The 26,092-nt window shown below is 40.9% G+C and overlaps 1 protein-coding gene across 3 annotated transcripts; it reads left to right on the top strand.

Annotated features, from left to right (window-relative positions):
- The first annotated feature begins 1,059 nt into the window (after positions 1–1,059).
- Positions 1,060–25,489, top strand: zgc:113142 (D-beta-hydroxybutyrate dehydrogenase, mitochondrial). Of its 3 annotated transcripts, none has more exons than XM_021574636.3 (6): positions 1,060–1,138; positions 1,383–1,496; positions 20,759–21,217; positions 22,984–23,136; positions 23,342–23,475; positions 23,951–25,489. In XM_021574636.3, the coding sequence occupies exons 3-6, from the start codon at positions 20,857–20,859 to the stop codon at positions 24,314–24,316; spliced, it is 1,014 nt and encodes a 337-aa protein (XP_021430311.2). In that variant the 5' UTR covers positions 1,060–1,138; positions 1,383–1,496; positions 20,759–20,856; the 3' UTR covers positions 24,317–25,489. The 3 variants fall into 3 exon arrangements, with proteins under 3 accessions (XP_021430311.2, XP_036810909.1, XP_090065736.1); XM_036955014.2 differs by lacking the exon at positions 1,060–1,138 and adding an exon at positions 3,063–3,134 and having other exon boundaries at positions 1,382–1,496; XM_090209610.1 differs by lacking the exons at positions 1,060–1,138; positions 20,759–21,217 and having other exon boundaries at positions 1,401–1,496.
- Positions 25,490–26,092: the final 603 nt, after the last annotated feature.

The raw sequence follows: 26,092 nt of genomic DNA on the forward strand, positions 1-26,092 counted from the left end.
GACATGATCAGTCCAATCAAAGCTACTGTACATATAACGTGATTTGACGTAATTTTATCTGTGGCCAATGTAAATCTATAGCTGCATTCCAAACACTAAACAGACACAGCCTCTGCCCAAAAAAATCATGCAGCAAAGGAAATGCCCTCAAATTAAGGTGACACTTCTGATGACTTATCTTGACATCTGAGTTTACCCTTGCCCAAAAATGTGTCAGTTGTTCATCCTGCGAAGATTGTGTTTTCAGCCACCGGTAGCTTGTGAGTGCTTTATATGCGCTAAGGTCAATTATGATTGCATGTCTACTTATATGAACTATATAGTTATTAATATACGCCTACTGTATGATAGCTAGCAAATGAATTAGCTAACCGACAGCCCTAAACCCTTAGCCCTTGGTTGAATCCTCGCTGCCATATTTGTCGTCGGTCCAAATGACTTGCCAAGCAAGGGAGGTTTGCAACATACGCCCCTCAGCCCTCCTTTTAAATGGAGTTTGCGAGTGTAGAATTATGTTCACTTCAGGGCCTGAAATGCCCCATAATTAAATTTGTGATGATTGTACATCCGCTAAGAAAAGTCCGCTAAAACTTAAAAACTGAAAGTCAATATGGAGTCAACATACAAGTGTAAGTAAAAACGAATGCAAATAAGTTAGAAATTGTGCTACTAATGCACAAATCAAATCAAATCAAATAATTGGCTGTAGCGCATACAAAGTACCCACTAGCTACCCGTGGCTGAAAACACAATCATTGCTGGATGAACGTGACGAAGTGTATACTCGTCAGACGTCAATTTTAGCAACAAAAATAATTGTATAAAGTTACTCACCAGCTGTACGTCATCAGAAGAGTCCACTTAATTTGAGGGTTGAGGGGATAGGGTGTCTTTAAAGATTTAAAACATAGCCAACGATAAATATATATATTTTACATTGTTTGCAAACTGATATGTAACATGTATTAATGCCAAAATAACATGCAAAACAGGCAAGCCACTCCCACCATTTTTCATTCGTATTTATTGATCATTTTTTTGCTAAAATTGTGGGGCTCTCACCTGCCCTGAATGACGGGTCGCCACTGCGCGTGTCACAGGAACATCGCCAAGAAGTCGACATAACGACGACCAGCTGGTGAGTAACTTTATACATATAAGTATGTTACAAATTACTTTATCGACCAGTCAAAGTAGGCAATGTTGAGAATTCCCCCTGACAGTGGTGTTATCACCATTTCACAGCCCTTTGGGGTAGATCATTCGAGTGGTCCTGCACCCAACCCCCACAGGCTATTTGTGCATAGCATGGAAAAACAACTCACATCTGACACATACTTTCCCAAAGTACAAGTCTAAATTCATTGTTAGAACCTTCTTAGGAGCCTGATACACAGCCAATACAGGAGGTGGCGGCATGCACCTCTCATTTGTATGTGCATCGCCTTCTTCGAGATAGAACATCTCAAAGAAGTTGACGTGACATCGACCAGCTGGTGAGTAACTTTACACATGTAAGCATGTTACAAATTATTCAATGCTTTAGGCTACCAGTCAAAGTAGGTATTGTTGAGAATTCCCCCTGACAGTAGTGTTATTATGGAGCCAGATACCTTTTCAAAAGGTTGAACTTACATATCGTTAGGATCATAAGAAAATGCATACGTAAATTGTTAGGATCTTAAGAAAAGCCAAACATGAAACATGAAATATAACGTTTAAAATAGATCTGTTACGACTATGAATTAACATTTACATGTTCAATTCTTACTTTACGTCGGCTACAGATCTTTTTAATGCATACAAACTTTTGTCAGCAATGTTGCATCTGCAAAGTACATGAACCAAACATAACTAGTCGAAGTTAGCTAGTCCTTCAAGCAACTTAACTAGCCCAGACGTTAGAGATAACTAGCCCAGACGTTAGAGTTGCTTTGCAGCTTCCGGTTTCATTTCCAAAATACAATTCTAGAGCTTGTTTTAGAACTGCATTTAATAATGACGTTATACCAGTAGATGAAGTAGTAGAGGCTTGGGCCTTCAGCAAATGACTTGTGTGAGAATGATAGACACAGAAGTGCCTTGTCTAGAACAACCGCCTGAGCTACAAAATAAACATTTTATTTTAGTTTAATTTTTACCTTTATTTAACTATGGGACTCCCAATCACAACCGAATGTGATTCAGACTGGATTCAAACCAGGGACTGTAGTGACTCCTCTTGCACTGAGTTCCAGTGCCTTAGACCGCTGTTGCACTCGGGAGCACTAGCCTAAGCCTATTCTGCTATCTAAATATGCCATACTGTTGTGTGTTATTTAATGGCCATATAATTGCATAATTTATTTGTATAGCCGCGTGAGGCTATTGTGGTGATCATGTAACCTAATATGTAACACTTTTTCCAGTATTTGGGAGCACGGACTGTAGGCCTTAGGCATTTTGACTGTAGTATAAGTGCAGTTATTCTCAAACTGTGGTATGCCGTCGGGATTATGCAAAATAAAAATGTGATTCACATTTAAAAATAAATTAATAATAATAATACAAAATGTGCATTTTAAAAAAATACAAAAATGTCTTCACATTTTCAAACAGTCCATTTATATTTTCCAACAGGGCTATACATTAGGGGGAGGTTTTTTTCTCGCCTGAGTAGCTTCATTTCACTGCCAAAAATAAAATTAAACCATCTTGTGTTCTGCAAAATAACAACACAATGTCAAATACAGGTAGCCTAGTCAAATAACTAACATTCAATCACATTAACGGTTACTCTCTCGCGGGACTTCCACTAATGGTCCGTATGTAGCCAACGGTAGCTGTTGCTCATTCCGTTTGCTCGAAAAGTGATGAATGGTTAAAAAAAGTAGGGCCTGCATCCATAGAGACACATACCAGCTCTACTGGTAGTACTGCTACTACCAGCAGTACTATACCTGCACCTATCGACGACACAAGTTGTTCCGCTTCCACGAGCACATCTAATGCTAGCATCAGTAATTCTACATTTGTTGTTAGCCCAGCCAGCGTGTACACTGACAGTTGTGAATCTCATGCAGCCGAAGAGCAACTGCCCCCTGACCCGGGAAAGCACCAAACAACAGACAGGGACGTTGGACCATCGAAAAGGCGTAAATATGATGATAACTACATTTTTTGGGGGGGTTCACAGCCACAGTGTGATATATGTGCAAAAGTACAATCTCACAACTCTATGAAATCTTCACTCTTGCGCAGACATGCTAATTTGAAAAATAAGCCAAAGGACATTTTTGATCGAGAATTAAGACGACTTTCGAGTAGTAAGACATGTATGAAAGCAACAGATACCATTAAAAGAAGGGGCTAGAAGCATCTTATATGGTGAGCTACCGAGTGGCTAGGACAGGCAAGCACCATTAATAAGAAGGGGCTAGAAGCATCTTATATGGTGAGCTACCGAGTGGCTTGGACTTCATTCTTCTTGCTGCCGTGGATATGGCTGGGACAATGCTGGGGGAAAAGGCAAAAAACAACTATACAGACAATTTCTTCATCAAACACTGTTTCACGATGCATCAGTGACATGGTAGGAGATGTTTTGAAACAATTACTGCTTCACATACAAGCCAGTGAATTCTATGCGTTACAGCTGGATGAGTCAACAGACGTGGTGGGCCTGGCACAGCTCCTGGTATATGTCCGTTACGTTTATAGGGGGTCAATTAAGGAAGACATCCTCTTCTGCAAACCACTGGAAACCAGGACAACAGGAGAGGATGGACAGCTTTGGGACATCAAATAGACTTTGGTGGTCAAGATGTTTTGGTATCTGTGCTGATGGCGCAAAAACCATGACAGGGAGACATAGTGGAGTGGTAGAGCACGTGCAAGCAGTTGCTCCTGACACAACTTGGGTACACTGCAGCATCCACCGAGAGGCTCTTGCTGCCAAAGGAATACCTGACAGCTTGAAAGACGTTTTGGACACTACAGTGAAAATGGTTCACTTTGTTAATAGTGTAACTACCCATCCCAGATCCGGGAGAATTGTCATCAACTGACACTAAGTAGCATAACGCAACAGACAAAAAATCTTACGAGAAAATATTCATATCCATGAAATCAAAACTGAAATATATTCAAACACAGCTTAGCCTTTTGTTAATCACCCTGTCATCTCAGATTTTGAAAATATGCTTTACAGCCAAAGCAAGACAAGCATTTGTGTAAGTTTATCAATAGCCTAGCATAGCATTATGCCTAGCTAGCAGCAGGCAATCTGGTCACGAAAATCAGAAAAGCAATCAAATTAAATATTTTACCTTTGATGAGCTTCGGATGTTTTCACTCATGAGACTCCCAGTTAGATAGCAAATGTTCCTTTTTTCCAGAAAAAAATATTTTTGTAGCCAAAAATAGCTCTGTTAGTTCTTCACGTTTGGCTGAGAAAACAACCGGAAATTGCAGTCACGACAACGCCGAAAGATATTTCAAATTAGCTCCATAATATCGACAGAAACATGGCAAACCTTGTTCACAATCAATCCTCAAGGTGTTTTTCAAATATCTATTTGATAATACACTGCTCAAAAAAATAAAGGGAACACTTAAACAACACAATGTAACTCAAAGTCAATCACACTTCTGTGAAATCAAACTGTCCACTTAGGAAGCAACACTGATTGACAATACATTTCACATGCTGTTGTGCAAATGGAATAGACAACAGGTGGAAATTATAGGCAATTAGCAAGACACCCCCAATAAAGGAGTGGTTCTGCAGGTGGTGACCACAGACCACTTCTCAGTTCCTATGCTTCCTGGCTGATGTTTTGGTCACTTTTGAATGATGGCGATGCTTTCACTCTAGTGGTAGCATGAGACGGAGTCTACAACCCACACAAGTGGCTCAGGTAGTGCAGCTCATCCAGGATGGCACATCAATGCGAGCTGTGGCAAGAAGGTTTGCTGTGCGCTATCAGGAGACAGAACAGTACATCAGGAGACGTGGAGGAGGCCGTAGGAGGGCAACAACCCAGCAGCAGGACCGCTACCTCCACCTTTGTGCAAGGAGGAGCAGGAGGAGCACTGCCAGAGCCCTGCAAAATGACCTCCAGCAGGCCACAAATGTGCATGTGTCTGCTCAAACGGTCAGAAACAGACTCCATGAGGGTGGTATGAGGGCCCGACATCCACAGGTGGGGGTTGTGCTTACAGCCCAACACCGTGCAGGACGTTTGGCATTTGCCACTGGCGCCCTGTGCTCTTCATAGATGAAAGCAGGTTCACACTGAGCACATGTGACAGACGTGTCAGAGTCTGGAGACGCCGTGGAGAACGTTCTGCTGCCTGCAACATCCTCCAGCATGACCGGTTTGGCGGTGGGTCAGTCATGGTGTGGTATTTCTTTGGGGGGCCGCACAGCCCTCCATGTGCACGCCAGACTGCCATTAGGTAACGAGATGAGATCCTCAGACCCCTTGTGAGACCATGTGCTGGTGCGGTTGGCCCTGGGTTCCTCCTAATGCAAGACAATCTCATGTGGCTGGAATGTGTCAGCAGTTCCTGCAAGAGGAAGGAATTGATGGCCCGCCCGTTCCCCAGACCTGAATCCAATTGAGCACATCTGGGACATCATGTCTCGCGCCATCCACCAACGCCACGTTGCACCACTGTCCAGGAGTTGGCAGATGCTTTTTATTTATTTTACCTTTATTTAACCAGGCAAGTCAGTTAAGTACAAATTCTTATTTTCAATGACGGCCTGGGAACAGTGGGTTAACTGCCTGTTCAGGGGCAGAACGACAGATTTGTACCTTGTCAGCTCGGGGGTTTGAACTCGCAACCTTCCGGTTACTAGTCCAACGCTCTAACCACTAGGCTACCCTGCCGCGTCTGGGAGGAGATCCCTCAGGAGACCATCCGTCACCTCATCAGGAGCATGCCCAGGCGTTGTAGGGAGGTCATACAGGCACGTGGAGGCCACACACACTACTGAGCCTCATTTTGACTTGTTTTAAGGACATTACATCGAAGTTGGATCAGCCTTTAGTGCGGTTTTCCACTTTAATTTTGAGTGTGACTCCAAATCCAGACCTCCATGGGTTGATAAATTTGATTTCCATTGATAATTTTTGTGTGATTTTGTTGTCAGCACATTCAACTATGTAAAGAAAAAAGTATTTAATAAGAATATTTAATTCATTCAGATCTAGGATGTGTTATTTTAGTGTTCCCTTTATTTTTTTGAGCAGTGTATATCAACCTGGACAGAGCTTTTACACATTCAGATGTCATAAATCAACACTGCAGAGCTCTCCCTGTTTTATGCTGTGCCTTGATTGTATTACTGTTGATGATATCTGGAAAAGTGCATGTACACCCTGGCCCATCACATTAACACTAGAAGCTTATTACCTAAAATGGATCAATTGAAAGTGTGGGTTCACAGCTCCAATCCCGATGCGTTGGTCATTACTGAGACGTGGTTAAGGAAGAGTGTTTTGAATACTGATGTTAACCTTTTTGGTTATAACCTTTTTCGACAAGACATCTTCCAAAGGTGGGGGAGTGACAATCTTTACTATGGATCACCTTCAGTGATCGGTTGTCTCCACCAAGTCTGTCCCCAAACAATTTGATTTACTGGTTTTAAGCATTAAACGTTCAAATGCCTCTTTTGTTGACTGTTTCTTGGTGCTATCGTCCTCATTGATCTGTACCCTACCTGCCCTAAACTCTCTCCTGGCACCTTACACTAAGTATGAATTTGTCCTGCTTGGTGACCAAACTAGGACGTGCTTAAATTTACCCAGTCCTAAAGCAATGGGACTCCCTAAACCTTTCTCAGATTATTACCAATCCCACAAGGTATGACTCCAAACACCCAGAAAAGGCTACTCCCCTCGACGTTATCCTCACAAATAATCCTGATATGTATTAATCTGGTGTTTTCTGTAATGACCTTAGTGATCACTGTTTTACAGCCTTTGTCCGTAATGGCTGCTCAGTGAAACGACCTCTCCTGATTTGTCATAGACGCTTGCTGAAAACTTTAATGAGTAAGCCTTCCTCCATGAACTGGCCTCTGTAAAATGGCTTAGAATCAGCTTTATCCCCTCTGTCGAAGATGGTTGGACCTTTCATTTTTTTGTAATTGTTAACACTCCCCCATAAATAAATGAGAATTAAAAACGATTCAGCCCCTGGTTCAACCTTGATCTTGCAGAGTTACTACACCTCTAGAATTGCATTTGGTGAAAGGCTCGGTACACGAATACTCAGGCTGACTGGCTCTCGTTCAGGCAAATGAGAAATAAGTGCACTCAGGCTATCTGGAAAGCCAAAGTTAGTTACTTTAAGGAGCAGTTGTCTCTCTGTGGGTCTAACTCCAAGAAGTTCTGGAAAACGGTTAAAGTCCTGGGGAACAAGACCTCCACTTCACAGCTGCCCATGTCCCTTAATGTTGATGATGTGGTTGTTACTGACAAGAAGCACATGGCTGAGCTCTTTAATCAGCACTTCATTGTCAGGAATCCTATTTGACTCAGCCATGCCTCCTTGCCCATCCCAACATTTCCTCATCTCCCACCCCTTCTAATGTGACTATGCAGAAGCTCCCTGCAGGCAGTCACTGAGTCCGAGGGGCTAAAGGAGCTCCTTAAACTTGACCCCCAAAAATACATCTGGGACAGATGGTTTAGACCCTTTCTTCTTTAAGTTTGCTGCCCCTATCATCGCCAAGTCTATCTCCAACCTTTTTAACCTTGCTCTCAATTCTGGGGAAGTTTCCATTGCTTGGAAGGCAGCCACGGTTCACCCTTTATTTATAGGGGCAGATCAAGCTGATGCTAACTGTTATAGGCCTCAGTGTTGGAAAAACTTGTCAATAATCAACTATTATTAAGTATTCTCTCGGTATGCAATCTGTTTTCCGCGCAGGTTATGGATGTGTCACTGCAACCTTAAAGGTCTTCAATGATGTCACCATTGCCCTTGATTCTAAGAAATGTTGTGCTGCTATTTTTATTGACTTGGTCAAAGATTTTGATACTGTAGACCATTCCATTCTTGTGGGCCGACTAAGGAGTATTGGTGTCTCTGAGGGGTCTTTGGCCTGGTTTGCTAACTACCTCTCTCAAAGAGTGCAGTGTTTAAAGTCAGAACATCTGCTGTCTCAGCCACTGTCTGTCACCAAGGGAGTACCCCAAGGCTCGATCCTAGGCCCCACGCTCTTCTCAATTTACATCAACAAAATAGCTCAGGCAGTAGGAAGCTCTCTCATCCATTTATGTGTAGATGATAGTCTTGTACTCAGCTGGCCCCTCCTCGAATTTGTGTTACATTCTCTACATCAAAGCTTTCTTAGTGTTCAACAAGCTTTCTCTACCCTTAACCTTGTTCTGAACACCTCCAAAACAAAGGTCATGTGGTTTGGTAAGAAGAATTTCCCTCTCCCCACAGGTGTGATTACTAGCTCTGAGGGTTTAGAGCTTGAGGTAGTCACCTCATACAAGTACTTGGGAGTATGGCTAGATGGTACACTGTCCTTCTCTCGGCACATATCAAAGCTGCAGTCAAAATCTAGACTTCGTTTCTTCTATCGTAATCGCTCCTCTTTCAACCCAGCTGCCAGACTAACCCTGATTCAGATGACCATCCTTCCCATGCTAGATTACGGAGACATCATTTATTGATCGGCAGGTAAGGGTGCTCTCGAGCGGCTAGATGTTCTTTACTATTTGGCCATCAGATTTGATACCAGTGCTCCTTGTAGGACACATCACCGCTCTCTATACTCCTCTGTAAACTGGTCATCTCTGTATACCCGTCGCAAAACCCACTGGTTGATGCTTATTTATAAAACCGTCTTGGGCCTCACTCCCCACTATGTGCGATATCCACTGCAGCCTTCATCCTCCACATACAACACCCGTTCTGCCAGTCACATTCTGTTAAATGTCCCCAAAGCACACACATCCCTGGGTCGCTCCTCATTTCAGTTCGCTGCAGCTAGCTACTGGAACGAACTGCAACAAACACTCAAACTGGACAGTTTTATTTCAATCTCTTCATTCAAAGACTCAATCATGGACTCTCTTAATGAAAGTTGTGGCTGCTTTGTGTGATGTATTATTGTCTCTACCTTGCCTTTTGTGCTGTTGTCTGTTCCCAATAATGTTTGTATCATGTTTCGTCCTGCTACCATGTTGGTAGCAACATGCTGTGTTGTCATGTGTTGCTGCCTTGCTATGTTCTTGGGTCTCTCTTTATGTAGTGTTGTGTTGTCTCTCTTGTCGTGATGTGCGTTTTGGCCTATATTTATTTATTAAAGTGATCGGCTAAAGAACATAGGAGAATTTAGATAATTTGAATACACATGGATCTTAACAAACAAATGAATAAGACTGTTCTATTGTCTTTGATTTAGTTCCTATTGCAACTCCAAAAATTACATTTGACTATATGTAGGACGAATGAAATGTTCAAATATGTTGGAATGACGAGTTGCACACATCATGCATGCTCTGCACTTTATTTGGCTAGTAGGCAAATAGGCCTATATTAGGGTATAATGACTTTGACTGATTGCCTCCAGAAGGGCATCTTGGTGCTGTGGTTCTGTACGGAGGGAATAGTGTATACGGAGACTACCTGAGACCATTGCAGTCGTTAATTTGTTGATGATTAGGCTACTATAAGCTTTAGATAGCGCTCTAGACGATCTTAGCTAGCAATCAACATTTCCTTTTTTTTAGCTGACATGGGATAATTGAGTGAATGTCAGTGAGATAACAAGTGGAAAATTGTATTACCACATTTTAAAATTGCACCTTATTTTCTACTTTTCTTACTTAACAGTAGGCTAAGTTTAGACCTCGACTGAGTCAGGGTCCCTTAGAGCAGCGGGGCCCTACGCGCAGTGCAGAGGAAGAGGTGGCTCTGGGTGCACCGTGGTGATGCAGGCCTAGTGCATTGTCATGTCTAATCAAATTGCATGAGAATATGGGCAGGAAAGGTTTTTTGTTCTAATACAAACTGGAATCAAATACATAACTGACATTCATTCCAGAAGGTTTCCTTTTGGCTCTGAACACAAGTTGATATGTCCCTTTTCCAGAAATGAAGACATTGCTATAATACAATAACTACGTTTGCTTGTTAAATGAGGTTGAACGGATAACATCTTGACGGCACTTTAAATGGCAACTAGAAAAAGTTATGCAAAAAATATACATTTCCAATTCACACGTGAGTATTAATACACACTTATGTGAAATAGGACAAATATAAGCACCCACCATATTATACTGAAGAAAAATATAATGTATAATGTAAAGTGTTGGTCCCATGTTTCATGAGCTGAAATATTCGTTTTTCAAAAATAGCTAGCAATACTAATGTTAGCTAGCTAAAATACAGTGGTCCCCTCATATTTAGTTGGCTAAAGTTGTACTGAATCTAAAGTCAATCTGGTGACATCACAATCATGACAAAAAATGTCCTACTTATTTGCCTTTTGAAATGTTATTGTGACTAGTTTTATTGCTTCTTTAATCAGGACAACAGTTTTCAGCTGTGCTAACATATTTGCAAAAGGGGTTTCTAAAGATCAATTAGCCTTTAAAATGATAAACTTGGATTAGCTAACACAACGTGCCATTGGAACACAGAAGTGATGGTTGCTGATAATGGGCCTCTGTACGCTTAAGTAGATTTTCCATGAAAAAGCAGTTGTTTCCAGCTACAATAGTCATTTACAACATTAACAATGTCTACACTGTATTTCCGATCAATTTGATGTTATTTTAATGGACATAAAATGTTTGTTTTTTTAGTTGAGGTAATTAAGAAATATGTACATGTACGTAGGTAGGGGTAAATTGACTATGCGTAAATAATATACAGTGAGTAGCAGTAGAGTAAAAAAAGGGGGGGGGGGTCTGAGTAGCCATTGGATTAGCTGTTCAGCAGTCTTATGGCTTGGGGGTAGAAGCTGTCTCTCAAACATAGAAAATACCTAGTTTTCCCAAAATATATACTTTTATATTCTTCCTTTATACCTGGTAGATTCATGCAATGCCAAAGGAGTAAAACTGCATTTGTGTACATTTCAGTTAGATATTCGACAAAAACATCCTTGGCGTTCATGGTTCCTTGTACATGGAAAAGGCCAGCATCATAAACATACAGTTGAAGTCGGAAGTTTACATACACCTTAGCCAAAAACATTTAACTCAGTTTTTCACAATTCCTGACATTTAATCCTAGTAAAACATTCCCTGTCTAAGGTCAGTTAGGATCACCACTTTATTTTAAGAATGTGAAATGTCAGAATAATAGCAGAGAGAATGATTTATTGCAGCTTTTATTTATTTAATCACATTCCAGAAGTGTACATACAGTCAATTAGTATTTCGTAGCATTGCCTTTAAATTGTGTAACTTGGGTCAAAAGTTTCGGGTCGCCTTCCACAGGCTTTCCACAATACGTTGGGTGAATTATGGCCATTCCTCCTGACAGAGCTGGTGTAACTGAGTCAAGTTTGCAGGCCTCCTTGTTCGCACACGCTTTTACCAGTTCTGCCCACAAATTTTCTATAGGATTGAGGTCAGGGCTTTGTGACGGCCATTCCATTACCTTGACTTTGTTGTCATTTTGCCACAACTTTGGAAGTGTGCTTGGGGTCATTGTCCATTTGGAAGACCCATTTGCGACCAAGCTTAAACTTCCAGACTGATGTCTTGAGATGTTGCTTCAATATCTCCACATCATATTCCTGTCTTATGATGCCATCTATTTTGTAAAGTGCACCAGTCCCTCCTGCAGCAAAGCACCCCCACAACATGTTGCTGCCACCCCCGTGCTTCACGGTTGGGATGGTGTTCTTCGGCTTGCAAGCCTCCCCCTTTTTCCTCCAAACATAACGATGGTCATTATGGCCAAACAGTTATATTTTTGTGTCATCAGACCAGAGGACATGTCTCCAAAAAAGTATGATCTTTGTCCCTATGTGCAGTTGCAAACTGTAGTCTGACTTTTTATGGCAGTTTTGGAGCAGTGGCTTCTTCCTTGCTGAGCGGCCTTTCAGGTTATGTCGATATAGGACTCGTTATACTGTGGATATAGATACTTTTGTACCTGTTTCCTACAGCATCTTCACAAGGTCCTTTCCTGTTGTTCTGGGATTGATTTGCACTTTCCGCACCAAAGTACGTTCATCTCTGGGACACAGAACGCATCTCCTTCCTGAACGGTATGACGGCTGCGTGGTCTCATGGTGTTTATACTTGCGTACTATTGTTTGTACAGATGAACGTGGTACCTTCAGGCATTTGTAAATTGCTCCTAGGGAGGAACCAGACTTGTGGAGGTCTACAAAAAAAATCTGAGGTCTTGGATGATTTCGTTTGATTTTCCCATGATGTCAAGAAAAGAGGTACTGAGTTTGAAGGTAGGCCTTGAAATACATCCACAGGTACACCTCCAATTGACTCAAATGATGTCAATTAGCCTATCAGAAGCTTCTAAAGCCATTACCTAATTTTCAGGAATTTCACAAGCTGTTTAAAGGCACAGTCAACTTAGTGTATGTAAACCTCTGATCCCCTGGAATTGTGATACAGTGAATTATAAGTGAAATAATCTGCCTGTAAACAATTATTGGAAAAATGACTTGTGTCATGCACAAATTAGATGTCCTAACTGACTTGCCAAAACTATAGTTTGTTAACAAGACATTTGTGGAGTGGTTGAATAACAAGTTTTAATGACTCCAACCTAAGTGTATGTAAACTTCCGACTTCAACTGTAGGTCATTTGTTATGGTGGGGTATCTTTTACCATTCGCTGGCTTGTTATGTGCCCCTTCCAAGTATTGCTAACTGGTTTTTCACAGGCGATTACTGCTAGAACAGTCTCTGAGTCCAGAAGATTTGTTGATCCACCATGCGCAAGATACAATTTGTTTTCTAAGTATTTATCTGAAGTGTCTATTCATTGTGCGATTTAAATTTTTTATTTATTTGTATTTTTTCTGAAAATGTGTTATATTTCCTCAGTCATTTTTACTGTAGGAGTATTGGGCTCCCAAACATGTGATAGACTTGTTGATTGTTTGACTATAATCAGTTAGCACAGGCTGCTGTTGAACATGTCAGAAAGAAAGTCTTCTCTTTAACAAAGATGGGTTATAGCCTCCATTTTACATGCTGTCTCAATTAGTTTCACTTGAGCAACCCATGAAAGTGAGTTATGTCTCCCACTCACTGCCAAACCTGTGTGTGTGTGTGTGTGTGTGTGTGTGTGTGTGTGTGTGTGTGTGTGTGTGTGTGTGAAACTTGTGTCTGATCCACTGAGCAGGGGTAGGGGGGTGTATGTAGGGGGGAGGGGGAATATACATGTGAAATTGATACACCTATAGACAACACAGTGCCTTCAGAAAGTATTCATATCCATTGACTTTTTCCACATTTTGTTGTTACAAAGTGGGATTAAAATTGATTTAATTGTCATTTTTTGTCAACGATCTACACAAAATACTCTGAAAGTGAAGGAATTTATAGATGTTTTATTAAAAATAAAACACTAATTATAGTGCCTTGCAGAAGTGTTCATCCCCCATGGCCTTTTTCCTATTTTGTGGCATTACAACCTGTAATATAAATATTTTAATTTGGACTTCATGTAATGGACATACACAAAATAGTTCAAATTGGTGAAGTGAAATGAAAAAAAAACCTTGGATTGTACAATTTTTGCCATTATTCTTCAAGCCCTGGTTGTTGATCATTGCTAGACAGCCATTTTCAAGTCTTGCCATATATTTTCAAGCCAATTTAAGTCAACTGTAACTAGGCCACTTAGGAACATTCAATGTCGTCTTAGTAAGCAACTCCAGTGTATTTATGGTCTTGTGTTTTAGGTTATTGTCCTGTTGAAAGGTCAATTTGTCTCCCAGTGTCTTTTGGAATGCAGACTGAACCAGGTTGTCCTCTAGGATTTTGCTCTTTATCCTACAAAACTTCCTAGTCCTTGCCGATGACAAGCATACCCATAACATGATGCAACCACTACCATGCTTGAAAATATCAAGAGTAGTACTCAATGGTGTCTTGTGTTGGATTTGCCCCAAACAAAATGCTTTGTATTCAGGACAAAAAGTTTAATTCTTTGACACATTTTTTCCAGTAATACTTTAGTGCATTATTGCAAACAAGATGCATGTTTTGGAGTATTAATATTCTGTACAGGCTACCTTCTTTTCACTCTGGCATTTATGTTAGTGTTGTAGAGTAACTACAATGTTGTTGATACATCCTCCGGTGTCTTCTATCACAGACATTTAAACTCTAACGGTTTTAAAATCACATTTGGCTCATGTTGAAGTCCCTGAGCGGTTTCCTTCCTCTTTTGGAAGGGCACCTGTATCTATGTAGTGACCAAAGTATAAGGTTAATAACTCCACCATGCTCAAAGGGATATTAAATGTCTGATTTTTTACCCATTTGCCAATATGTGCCCTTCTTTGTGAACCATAGGAAAACCTCCCTGCTCTTTGTACTTGAAATTCACTGCTCAATTTAGCTTACAGATAATTGTATGTGTGGGGTATAGAGATGGGGTAGTAATTTCAAAATCATGTTAAACACTATTATTGCACACAGTGAGTCCATGCAACGTATTAGGTGATTTGAAAAGCACATGTATTATCTAGGCTTGCCATAACAAAATGGTTGAATACTTATTGAATCAAGACATTTCAACTTTTCATTTTTCATTTGTCTTTTTAAAAAAACATAATTACACTTTGACATTATGGGGTATTGTGTGTAGATCAGTGACACAACATTTTCAGTTTGTCTTTTGGGAACGTAGCAACTCGACAACCATCATATTGCCATAATATCAAGAGCACCCTAAACCCAACAGAGTTAATTGGCAATTCAATGGTAACGGAATTGCGCTGAGAGTCCGATTTTTCATTAAAAAAATGTATACTATGTGGAGATGCAACGTTTGGTATACTCATCCTCAGTTTGTGACCTCTGTTTTTAAATATCTCCCCCGAATTAAGATTCAAAGATGTCTGCAGAAAGAATGGGTTGTCAGCTATGACATGACACATTTAAATCTATTTTGGTTATTGAACTACAGGAAGTGGATTTACAGGAAGTGGAATTTCATCATGGGTCCCTGATCTGTACTACACAGACATGCATAATTATGGGTACACACTGGCTACTATTTTAATGAGCTCTTCCCCTAAACAAGACCAATTGTTTGGACCGGAACAAATCTGAACCAATCATAGACGTCTATGTTTCACAAGTGTTGAGAGCACAGTGAAGTAAAAAATAAACTATGTTTAGTAAAGTATAGTTCAGTCCAGAACACAGTAGAGAACACTATAATTGAGGACATTATAATGTAATGTACTCTACTTAACTCTACTGTTCTGTGCTGTGCTGTACTTTGATGTCAAAACTTGTGAAACACAGACATCTATAATTGGGCCAAATCAGCATCTCTCGACATTGAAATTAAAGCTGGTCTGGACCATAACAAAACCCCAACATTTGGACTCACCAAATCAACTACTTTTCAACATCCATGGATGTCCAGTGTTGGTCGGTGTTCTGTGGGTGAGGATGCCGGTTACAGTAAATGGAAAGAGTTTGGGCCCATGGGTAGGTGTCAGTAAGAGCCGGGAGAGGCAACATTAAATGGAAAGAGATTGGGCCCATGGGTAGGTGTCAGTAAGAGCCGGGAGAGGCAACATTAAATGGAAAGAGATTGGGCCCATGGGTAGGTGTCAGTAAGAGCCGGGAGAGGCAACATTAAATGGAAAGAGATTGGGCCCATGGGTAGGTGTCAGTAAAAGCCGGGAGAGGCAACATTAAATGGAAAGAGATTGGGCCCATGGGTAGGTGTCAGTAAAAGCCGGGAGAGGCAACATTAAATGGAAAGAGATTGGGCCCATGGGTAGGTGTAATTAAAAGCCGGGAGAGGCAACATTAAATGGAAAGAAGAGAGAGATGGAGTGGTTGTCCAGACTGTTTTCACACTTGCTTTGACAACCAGATGACAGAAAGAGAAAGACAACCGTTATGAGTTGAATATAAGCGTATATCAGTGGAAGGGAGGACTGTAGCAAGTGACCCAACTGTGGTTAGTGACTACTATGATTACCCATTGATGCCATTTCAATTGCAGTAATTCTATTACAAATATTTGTGAAGTTCCGCTACCAATTTGGGAACAGAATTTCATGTTTAACACTTAATGATTCATGCACCACATAGATATCAGTAAAAAAAACTTTACTTCTGTGAACTTTCATTATCCTCCCTCCCGAGATTTTAGAACCTATGAATCTTAAAGATTTGTTTTTGGCTACGGAATTTCAAGGCACAGGGCAATGTTTCTTAATCTTGCACAAGGCAAATAAATTCTCCAAAACTAAATATATGTTGATATTAGTTCGCAGGGGTCGTTACTTCAACATTTATTGTGTTTTGATGTATTTCTAATACTTTAATACATTTTCTGTTAGATGTTTTCCAATGCCCTTTTTCTATCTGTTTGAACAGAAATCAAAGTATTTGCTTATTCCTACTATTTTGAATAGAAAATGTTAGTCAAATGTGTATACATGCCTTAATTTATCAAATATAGACAGTTTGCTTTCATTTGACACCAGATTTGACAGTCTCCTATAAACTTCACATTGGTAAAATATACCCCACCATATGAAAAGACCTTTCACTTGTTTGTTATGTACCCCTTCCAAGTATCTCTAACTGGTTTGTCACAGGCGATTACTGCTAGAACAGGCATTCTAAGAGTCCAGAAGATAACCACTTTGTTGATCCACCATGCGTAAGATGCAGTTGGTTTTCCAAGTATTTAACTGAAGTGCCTATTCATTGTGTGAATTCTTTCAGGAAAAAGTAGACCGCATGATGATGACACTGTTTTGAACAATAACATCTATAGTCTTGGCACAATGTTATATTATATTTAAGCAACAAGGCTCAAGGATGTGTGTTTTATGGCTAATATACCACGGCTAAGGGCTGTTAGGCACGACACAACAAGGCATTTCTGGAAACTGCCCTTAGAGATGGTATATTGGCCATATATCACCAGCACAAAAGGAGACACTCTAGACCCAAACTGTTATAAACCTACAGTGGGACAAAAAAGTATTTAGTCAGCCACCAATTGTGCAAGTTCTCCCACTTAAAAAGATGAGTGGCCTGTAATTTTCATCATAGGTACACTTCCACTATGACAGACAAAATGAGGGGGAAAAAAAATCCAGAAAATCACTTTGTAGGATTTTTTATGAATTTATTTGCATATTATGGTGGAAAATAAGTATTTGGTCACCTACAAACAAGCAAGATTTCTGGCTCTCACAGACCTGTAACATCTTCTTTAAGAGGCTCCTCTGTCCTCCACCTGTATTAATGGCACCTGTTTGAACTTGTTATCAGCCTACCATCAGTAACACCCTACGCCGCCAAGGACTCAAATCCTGCAGTGCCAGACGTGTCCCCCTGCTTAAGCCAGTACATGTCCAGGCCCGTCTGAAGAATGTCATATGGTCAGATGAAACCAAAATATAACTTTTTGGTAAAAACTCAACTCGTTGTGTTTGGAGGACAAAGAATGCTGAGTTGCATCCAAAGAACACCATACCTACTGTGAAGCATGGGGGTGGAAACATCATGCTTTGGGGCTGTTTTTCTGCAAAGGGACCAGGACGACTGATCCGTGTAAAGGAAAGAATGAATGGGGCCATGTATCGTGAGATTTTGAGTGAAAACCTCCTTCCATCAGCAAGGGCATTGAAGATGAAACGTGGCTGGGTCTTTGAGGATGACAATGATCCCAAACACACCGCCCGGGCAATGAAGGAGTGGCTTCGTAAGAAGCATTTCAGGGTCCTGGAGTGGCCTAGCCAGTCTCCAGATCTCAACCCCATAGAAAACCTTTCGAGGGAGTTGAAAGTCCGTGTTGCCCAGCAACAGCCCCAAAACATCACTGCTCTAGAGGAGATCTGCATGGAGGAATGGGCCAAAATACCAGCAACAGTGTGTGAAAACCTTGTGAAGACTTACAGAAAACCTTTGCCCTCTGTCATTGCCAACAAAAGGTATATAACAAAGTATTGAGATAAACTTTTGTTATTGACCGAATACTTATTTTCCACCATAATTTGCAAATAAATCCATTAAAAATCCTACAATGTGAATTTCTGGATTTTTTTTCTCATTTTGTCTGTCATAGTTGAAGTGTACATATGATGAAAATTACAGGCCTCTCATCTTTTTAAGTGGGAGAACTTGCACAATTGGTGGCTGACTAAATACTTTTTTGCCCCACTGTATATCCATCCTGCCCTGCCTTTTATAAAATCTTTGAAAGCCATGTTAACAAACAGATCACCGACCATTTCGAATCCCACCGTACCTTCTCCACTATGCAATCTGGTTTCTGAACTGGTCATGGGAGCACCTCAGCCACGCTCAAGGTCCAAAATGATATCATAACCGCCATCAATAGAAGACAGTACTATGCAGCCTTCTTCATCGACCTGGCCAAGACTTTCAACTCTGTCAATCACTGCATTCTTAACAGCAGACTCAATAGGTTCACCGACTAATTCTCAGATAGAGTTCAGTGTGTCAAATCAGAGGGCCTGATGTCTGGACCTCTGGCAGTCTCTATGGGGGTGCCACAGGGTTCAATTCTTGGGCCAAATCTTTTCTCTGTATATATCAATGATGTCGCTCTTGCTGCTGGTGATTCTCTGATCCACCTCTACGCAGACGACACCATTCTGTATACATCTGGCCCTTCTTTGGACACTGTGTTAACAAACCTCCAAACAACCTTTAATGCTATAAAACACTCCTTCTGTGGCCTCCAACTGCTCTTAAATGCTAGTAAAACTAAATGCACGCTCTTTAACTGATTTCTGCCCGCACCCACCCGCCCGACTAGCATCACTACTCTGGACGGTTCTGACTTAGAATATGTGGACAACTACAAATACCTAGGTGTCTGGTTAGACTGTAAATTCTCCTTCCAGACTCACATTAAGCATCTCCAATCCAAAATTAAATCTAGAATCAGCTTCCTATTTCGCAACAAAGCCTCCTTCACTCATGCTGCCAAATGTACCCTCGTAAGACTGACTATCCTACTGATCCTTGACTTCACCGATGTCATTTACAAAATAGCCTCCAACACTCTACTCAGCAAACTGGATGTAGTCTATCACAGTGCCATCCGTTTTGTCACTAAAGCCCCATATACTACCCAACACTGCGACCTGTATGCTCTCGTTGGCTGGCCCTCGCTACATATTCGTCGCCAAACCCACTGTATCCAGGTCAGCTATAAGTCTTTGCTAGGTAAAGCCCTGCCTTATCTCAGCTCACAGGGAACCATTGCAGCACCCACCTGTAGCACTCGCTCCAGCAGGTATATTTCACTGATCATCCCCAAAGCCAACACTTCCTTTACTTCCAGTTCTCTGCTGCCAATGACTGGAACGAATTGCAAAAATCACTGCAGCTGGAGACTTTTATCTCCCTCTCTAACTTTAAGCATCAGCTGTCAGAGCAGCTTATCGATCACTGTACCTATACACAGCCAATCTGTAAATAGCCCACCCAACTACCTCACCCCCATATTATTATTTATCTTCTTGCTCTTTTTCACCCCAGTATCTCTACTTGCACATCATCTTCTGCACATCAATCACTCCAGTGTTAATGCTAAATTGTAATTATTTTGCCTCTGTGGCCTATTTATGCCTACCTCCCTAATCTTCTACATTTGCACACATTGTATATACATGTTTCTATTGTGTAATTGACTGTACATTTTGTTTGTGTAACTCTGTGTTGTTTTTGTATACTGCTTTGCTTTATCTTTGCCAGGTCGCAGTTGTAAATGAGAACTTGTTCTCAACTGGCCTACCTGGTTAAATAAAGGTGAAATAAAAATCAATTAATAAAAAAGGGGTCAAAAAGGTCTCATAAACTGTCTCCTGGACATTTCCTGTGACCTCCACTGGCCAATCAGAGGTAGTGATCTGGTCTGGATGGCCAGAGGCCAGACTTCAGTGGGCCAAACCATGGATCCCGAACTCCACTCACCCGGACCTCAGCCACCCGAACCACGGCCTGTTCACCACAGAAGGTGGAGATCGTACAGGTGCATCAAAGCTGGGACCGAGAGATTAACAGCTTCCATCTCCAGGCCATCAGACTGTTAAACAGCTACCACTAGCCGGCCTCCGCCCAGTACCCTGCCCTGAACCTCAGTCACTGTTATTAGCCAGCTACCACCCGGTACTCTACCCGGCACCTTAGAGATTGTTGCCCTATGTACAGTCATTGAACACTGGTCACTTTATTCATGTTTCCATACTGTTTTACCCACTTCATATGTAGTCATGGCTCAACCTACATGACTACTGCTGTGCACCTTTTCTATTCATATACTGTCTATACAGAACTTAATTATAATATTTTATATATATAAATAATCTGACATTGCTCGTTCTGATATTTCTGAATTTTTGGGGATTGTGTGTATTGTTTTTTAGTTAGTTAGTTAGTTAGCTAGTTATTACTGCACTGTTGGAGCTACAAGCATGTTTGTTTGTTTGTTTGTTTGTTTGACAACCCTGTCCTAAAGCATAGAGAACATCCCAACAGTCTGCACAAAACACTTCTTTGTTGTCTTTCAGGAATAAATAGCCTACACCCCTGGTTGAGAATGGACGCAGTTGCTGACAATTTTGCAATGATGGGAAGCATTATTGGATAACTTTTAAACATCGTTGGAATGGATGCCGCTGCGCTCACTTCCTTCCCCTTTGGAGGAATAGTTGTCTCATCCGTTTGTGCGATCTTTCTCCTGGCCCTCATGCTCTTGTCATGCCGAGGCAGGAACCAAGAGGTGATAGGAGCGGGCCGTGCGGTGCTGATAACGGGCTGTGACAGCGGATTCGGTCATCATCTGGCCCGCAGGCTGGATGCTCAGGGGTTTGTGGTCTTCGCCGGTTGTCTGTTTCCCAACGGAGACGGTGCCCAAACTCTGCACAGAGAGAGCTCCAGCAATATGAACATTCTCAAGCTAGACGTCACTAAAGATGAAGATGTGACACAGGCAAGGACTGTGGTCCAATCTAACCTGCCAGAGAAAGGTAAGCTTTGTTACAAGTAGGTTACTTAACATAACAATTACGGACTGTTAATGCAAAAAAAATGATCAAATCAAATGTATTTATATGATCCAATTTCCTTCTCAAAAGAAACTCTTAAGACTAAGCAGGGGTAGGCAACTACAGTATATTCAGCCATGGGCCAATTTTTGTCGGAGCGGATAGTCAGGGGCGGAACATAGCCCAACTGTACACTGCAAATTGAGCACGACTAAACCCAATAAGATGTATTTTTTTTAAGAATCATGTCATACATCATCACGTCTCTTTTTATTTGTGGGAGTACTTTGGAACAGATGTCATAAATTCCTGGTGATTTTAGCCTCTTTAAAAAAATATATAATTACTTGGGGGCTGCTTTTGGCTTGTGGGACACCTGTTGCTGACCCATGACTAAGTCTATTCAGAGGTTAATATTCCTGCCCTTCACAAGTCCCTTTTCCCCCAGGGCTTTATTAATGATGCATTGACTGTTATTAACACGAAGAGTGAACCTTTTCCTTCTCAAAAGCACCTGTTGTCAACTAAAACATAAAATGTGCAACCTGGGCTCAGGTGCTCAATGTGTAGGATTTTGTGCATACCTCCATTTAGCATGTTATATTACATTTCCTTAGGTAACATTATGAATTGAATAGCGGTCATACAATATCATACGAATTAGAGGACTTGTACTGTCACTCAAACTCGCAACCTTTGGATTGCAGGAATTAAGGTTAGGGTAGAGCTGGGTGACACGGACAAAAATCCATATCCCAATATGTTGACTTATTTTTTTGGTGATGAATCAGCGATAAATCATTTTTTTGTGGGAGGTGCTAGATAGAGCCTGACGATAATGTGGACAAAAAGTAATGTGACAAATGTAACTATTTTGATGGACAGTTGCTTTGCAGGGCTCTAGAATATGTTTTTCCAGTGCCAAGTAAGACAACGGAGATGGTAGCCTATATATGATTCAAAGAGTAGCGATTTCATCAAACCTATCCAGGGAATGCATGATTGAAATTGTGATGTGAAACCTGTAAAAAATTATCCAGAATTATCAGATTTTTGGGGGGCTCTTCAGAGAATTTGCAGACACCTATAGGCAATATTATTTCACCTCCTGAGGTAGTGGAAAATCAAAACACTTAGCTAGTTTGCTGACTCTAAATATGATACTGTTGCTATATAGCCATGTAGGTTAATAGATTAAGATGAATCAATCAGTAAATGTAGGCTAATATCCTACAAAAACCTTCCAGCACAAGGCCTAAGCTCCTTGATGAAGGCCTAGTCACTGTGAATCGTGAGCTCATCTCCGCTCCGCGGGCGTATCAAAACCATTTTACAGCCTGCTCCAGATATGTTTAAGATGTACTATGCAGAAATCACTCCGCCATTTCCTGGTTGCTAAAATAGAGTAGTTCTAAACCACTGCAAAATAGCTTGTCCATAACCAAAAATATTGTACTTTCAGCTGTTATAAGCAGTGTTCAGGGGTAGAACGACAGATTTTTACCTCGTCAGCTCGGGGATTCGATCTAGCAACCTTTCGGTGACTCACCCAACGCTCTAACCACTAGGCTACCTGCCACCCCAAAAACTGTATATACAGTTTCAATCATCTTGGAGGTGCTCAGAATTATGTATAGTATGCTTCATATGGCTCTGAGGCCAGGCTGTATTGTGAGACACTTATGACAAAACTGATTAAACAGGTTTTAAACACATTGTTAATATAAGTTGATTTGTTTTGTTTGAAGGGCTTTGGGCAGTTGTGAACAATGCTGGCATCTCAGACTGGTCAGAGACAGAGTGGAACACCATTGATGATTATCGCAATATGGCTGAGGTCAACTTATTTGGCAGCATCAGGACCTCCATAGCTTTCCTCCCATTGGTTCGTGCCTCAAAAGGTATATATAATTATTATTTTACCATCACCATTTCATATATTATATATATTATATATATATTATATATATATATATTAAATATATATTAATAATTATTTTACCATCACCATTTCATAATGGTGATCACAGTTCTTGATTTATCACATTCAATGTTCATATTACTCCACAGTGTTCTAAAATGTGTAATGTTCATTGATTTCCGTAGGACGGATGGTGTACGTCTCAAGCATCTTTGCCTTCTTCAACTGTCTGACCATGGGGGCCTACAGTATGTCAAAGAGAGGACTGGAGGCGTTTGCCGACTGCCTACGGGTAGAGATGGACTGTTTTGGAGTAAAGGTAAAGACAACTGTTGGTAATCATAATTACTGTGTCTCTTTTTAATACTCTGTAGATTGTTTTACATTGATTGGAATCAACACATTCCCCTTAAAATGTTAATCTGTGATTGCTATATCCATTTATGGACATTTAAGTTAATGATATACAGTATAACCATTTATTGTTGAAGAATATAACATTATAAATGCCTCATGAACGTAGTTCAACTGTGGTACCCCATCAGAATCCAAAATATAAGCTTGTTTCACTTCTTTGTTGGTTAACAATGTAATTGTAAACAAACACTATAGCTTCAAAACACCAATTAAATCTATAACTTTGATATAGCTCTGTCCATAGCTCTGTTTATGAATTTGAGAAAGGTCACATTTCTCCAGCCCCATCCCTCAGGTCTTCACCAAGACACTGGCGGTGTGACTGCTTATTGTTTGAACTTCAGAGTGCCCCTTTAACATTGTGGTGATGATCTCAGGTGAGCATCATCCAGCCAGGTAACTTTGGTCCTGCTACCAGCATCCTGAGGCGGAGAACAGGGACAGAAATCTGGGAGAAACTGGACGAGGAGCGTCAACAGATGTTCAACAGACAGTATGTGGACCTGGCTAATAACTACCACATGTCTACATGTATGACTGGCAACCAGGACAGCAGCCTGGTCATAGACGCTATGGTGGAAGCCCTCACAGCAGACAGACCTAAACGCAGATATCTGTTGGTCTCTAAGCTGGATATGTTGTTCTTCTATGCCTTTCCCTATCTGCCGACATGCGTCACTGATTCAGTTTTCTACCTCAGTCCCATGTACAACAAAAGAAAAGCAATGCTTTATTCCAAATAGAGAATATCTGTATTATGAGTGACAGTAGAGAAAGTGTATGGCTTTGTGTTATGTTGTAATGTGCAATATTTTTACATCGCGCTTCTCACTTATTCTGTGTTGCAAACTTGCTTGTGAATAGAAGATGTTCGGGATGTTACTAAGAGGATTCAATGGCATGTTACTGTGTCTTGCATCTGCTTGCTTCACTCATAACCACAAAATTACATATTTACCTGATTTGTTTGATATTAATAGTTAGCAATTGATACTTAACAAATAGGAGGATATTTCTGTCCTGTTAGTGTCTGTGTTTTTATGGTCTCCCCTCTAGTTTCCTGCAGCTAATCTGGGCATATGGTCACCAGAGATGGCTTGAGCTGACAATTTAGTTAGACTGCCTTACATAGACAAGATGTATGTGGTGGGTGTAACCGAGATGGAGATAGCCAGGAGGAGTTTAGAACAATTCCTCATTGTCTCTAAATCATCTAAGCCAGGGTGGGGTAAAGACAACAACCCACGTGCAGATAACGGCAGGATGAACCCAGAGTGGTTTGATGCTCCTTGGTCTGCATGAGGGGGGTTGAACCAACCATGACAGAGCATTGTTAGTGTCAGCTATATATAGTACTCTGCATTTGTGTAAAGGTTAGGTTACTCAGTCCAACACTCAAGGGTGTGGGGTTGACCAGCCTATTTATTGCAATAATTAATCGATATTTAATAAAGATGATTGTTTGAAGAAATTACAATCTCTCTCAGTACTAAATTTCCACGACAGTATACAGAACCTACACTACATGACCAAAAGTATGGGGACACCTGCTCTTCAAACATCTCATTCCAAAATCATAGGTATTAATATGGAGTTGGTCCCCCCCCTTTGCTGCTATAACAGCCTCCACTATTCTGGGAAGGCTTTCCACTAGATGTTGGAACATTGCTGCGGGGACTTGCTTCCATTCAGCCACATCATGTCTGTGTGCTCAATTTTAAACACCTGTCAGCATTGGGTGTGGCTGAAATAGCCGAATCCACTATTTAAAGTGTCGTCCACATACTTTTGTAGATATTGTGTATGTGGTTGTTTTATTCAAGAAGTGGTATGCAACGTTCTTTATACCAGTTTGTTTTTCTCAGTTATTTACTATAATACTTTAAACACAATGCTTTATGCAATAAACTTGTCAAGAATACAACCTCAATTCTAAGTACATTATCACTACAGAATCCATAGGCTTTCAAATTGATGTGCATAGTAACAGTTTCCCCTCTATTGGTGTTAACTACCTTTCTCTTGGTGCAGGAAACTGCAGTTTATGGGGAAGACCCTTTATCTCTATGCTAATTCTTGCAAATGGAGTGTTGGGGTTGTTTGAAAAATGTCCCTTTGCTCAAAGGGGCCCTAAATCCTTCCTTATGCTTCGGTTGGGCTGGCGCCTTGCCGAACTCAAGAAATATTTTATTAATAACTAAGATGTTTGGTGCAGTATTTCTCAGGTGAAAAAATGTGCATGAAAACAAGTCTATTGTTAAATGACAACAAATACTTAATTGAATAATCCCTACTGCTGACAAATGACTGACAGGGCATAGACTTAGTGGCTATTTCAGCCACCTTTCCAACAAATCAGTTTGTGAAATGTCTGCCCTGCTAGAGCTGACCCGGTCAACTGTAAGTGCTGTTATTGTGAAGTTGAGACGTTTAGTAGCATCAACAGCTCAGCCGCGAAGTGGTAGGCCACACAAGCTCACAGAACGAGACCGGCGAGGACTGACGTTTCCAAATCATCT

This window comes from Oncorhynchus mykiss, chromosome 19 (assembly GCF_057628025.1).
Source record: "Oncorhynchus mykiss isolate SJ-2025 chromosome 19, ASM5762802v1, whole genome shotgun sequence".
Classification (NCBI taxonomy): Eukaryota; Metazoa; Chordata; class Actinopteri; order Salmoniformes; family Salmonidae; genus Oncorhynchus; species Oncorhynchus mykiss.

Excerpts from the sequence above, each read along its gene's own strand:
- zgc:113142 (XM_021574636.3), top strand. The coding sequence starts at position 20,857 with ATGGATGCCGCTGCGCTCACTTCCTTCCCCTTTGGAGGAATAGTTGTC. Across the intron at positions 21,218-22,983 it reads ATCTAACCTGCCAGAGAAAG|GGCTTTGGGCAGTTGTGAAC; the intron begins GTAAGCTTTGTT and ends TTTTGTTTGAAG. Across the intron at positions 23,476-23,950 it reads TGGACTGTTTTGGAGTAAAG|GTGAGCATCATCCAGCCAGG; the intron begins GTAAAGACAACT and ends TGATGATCTCAG.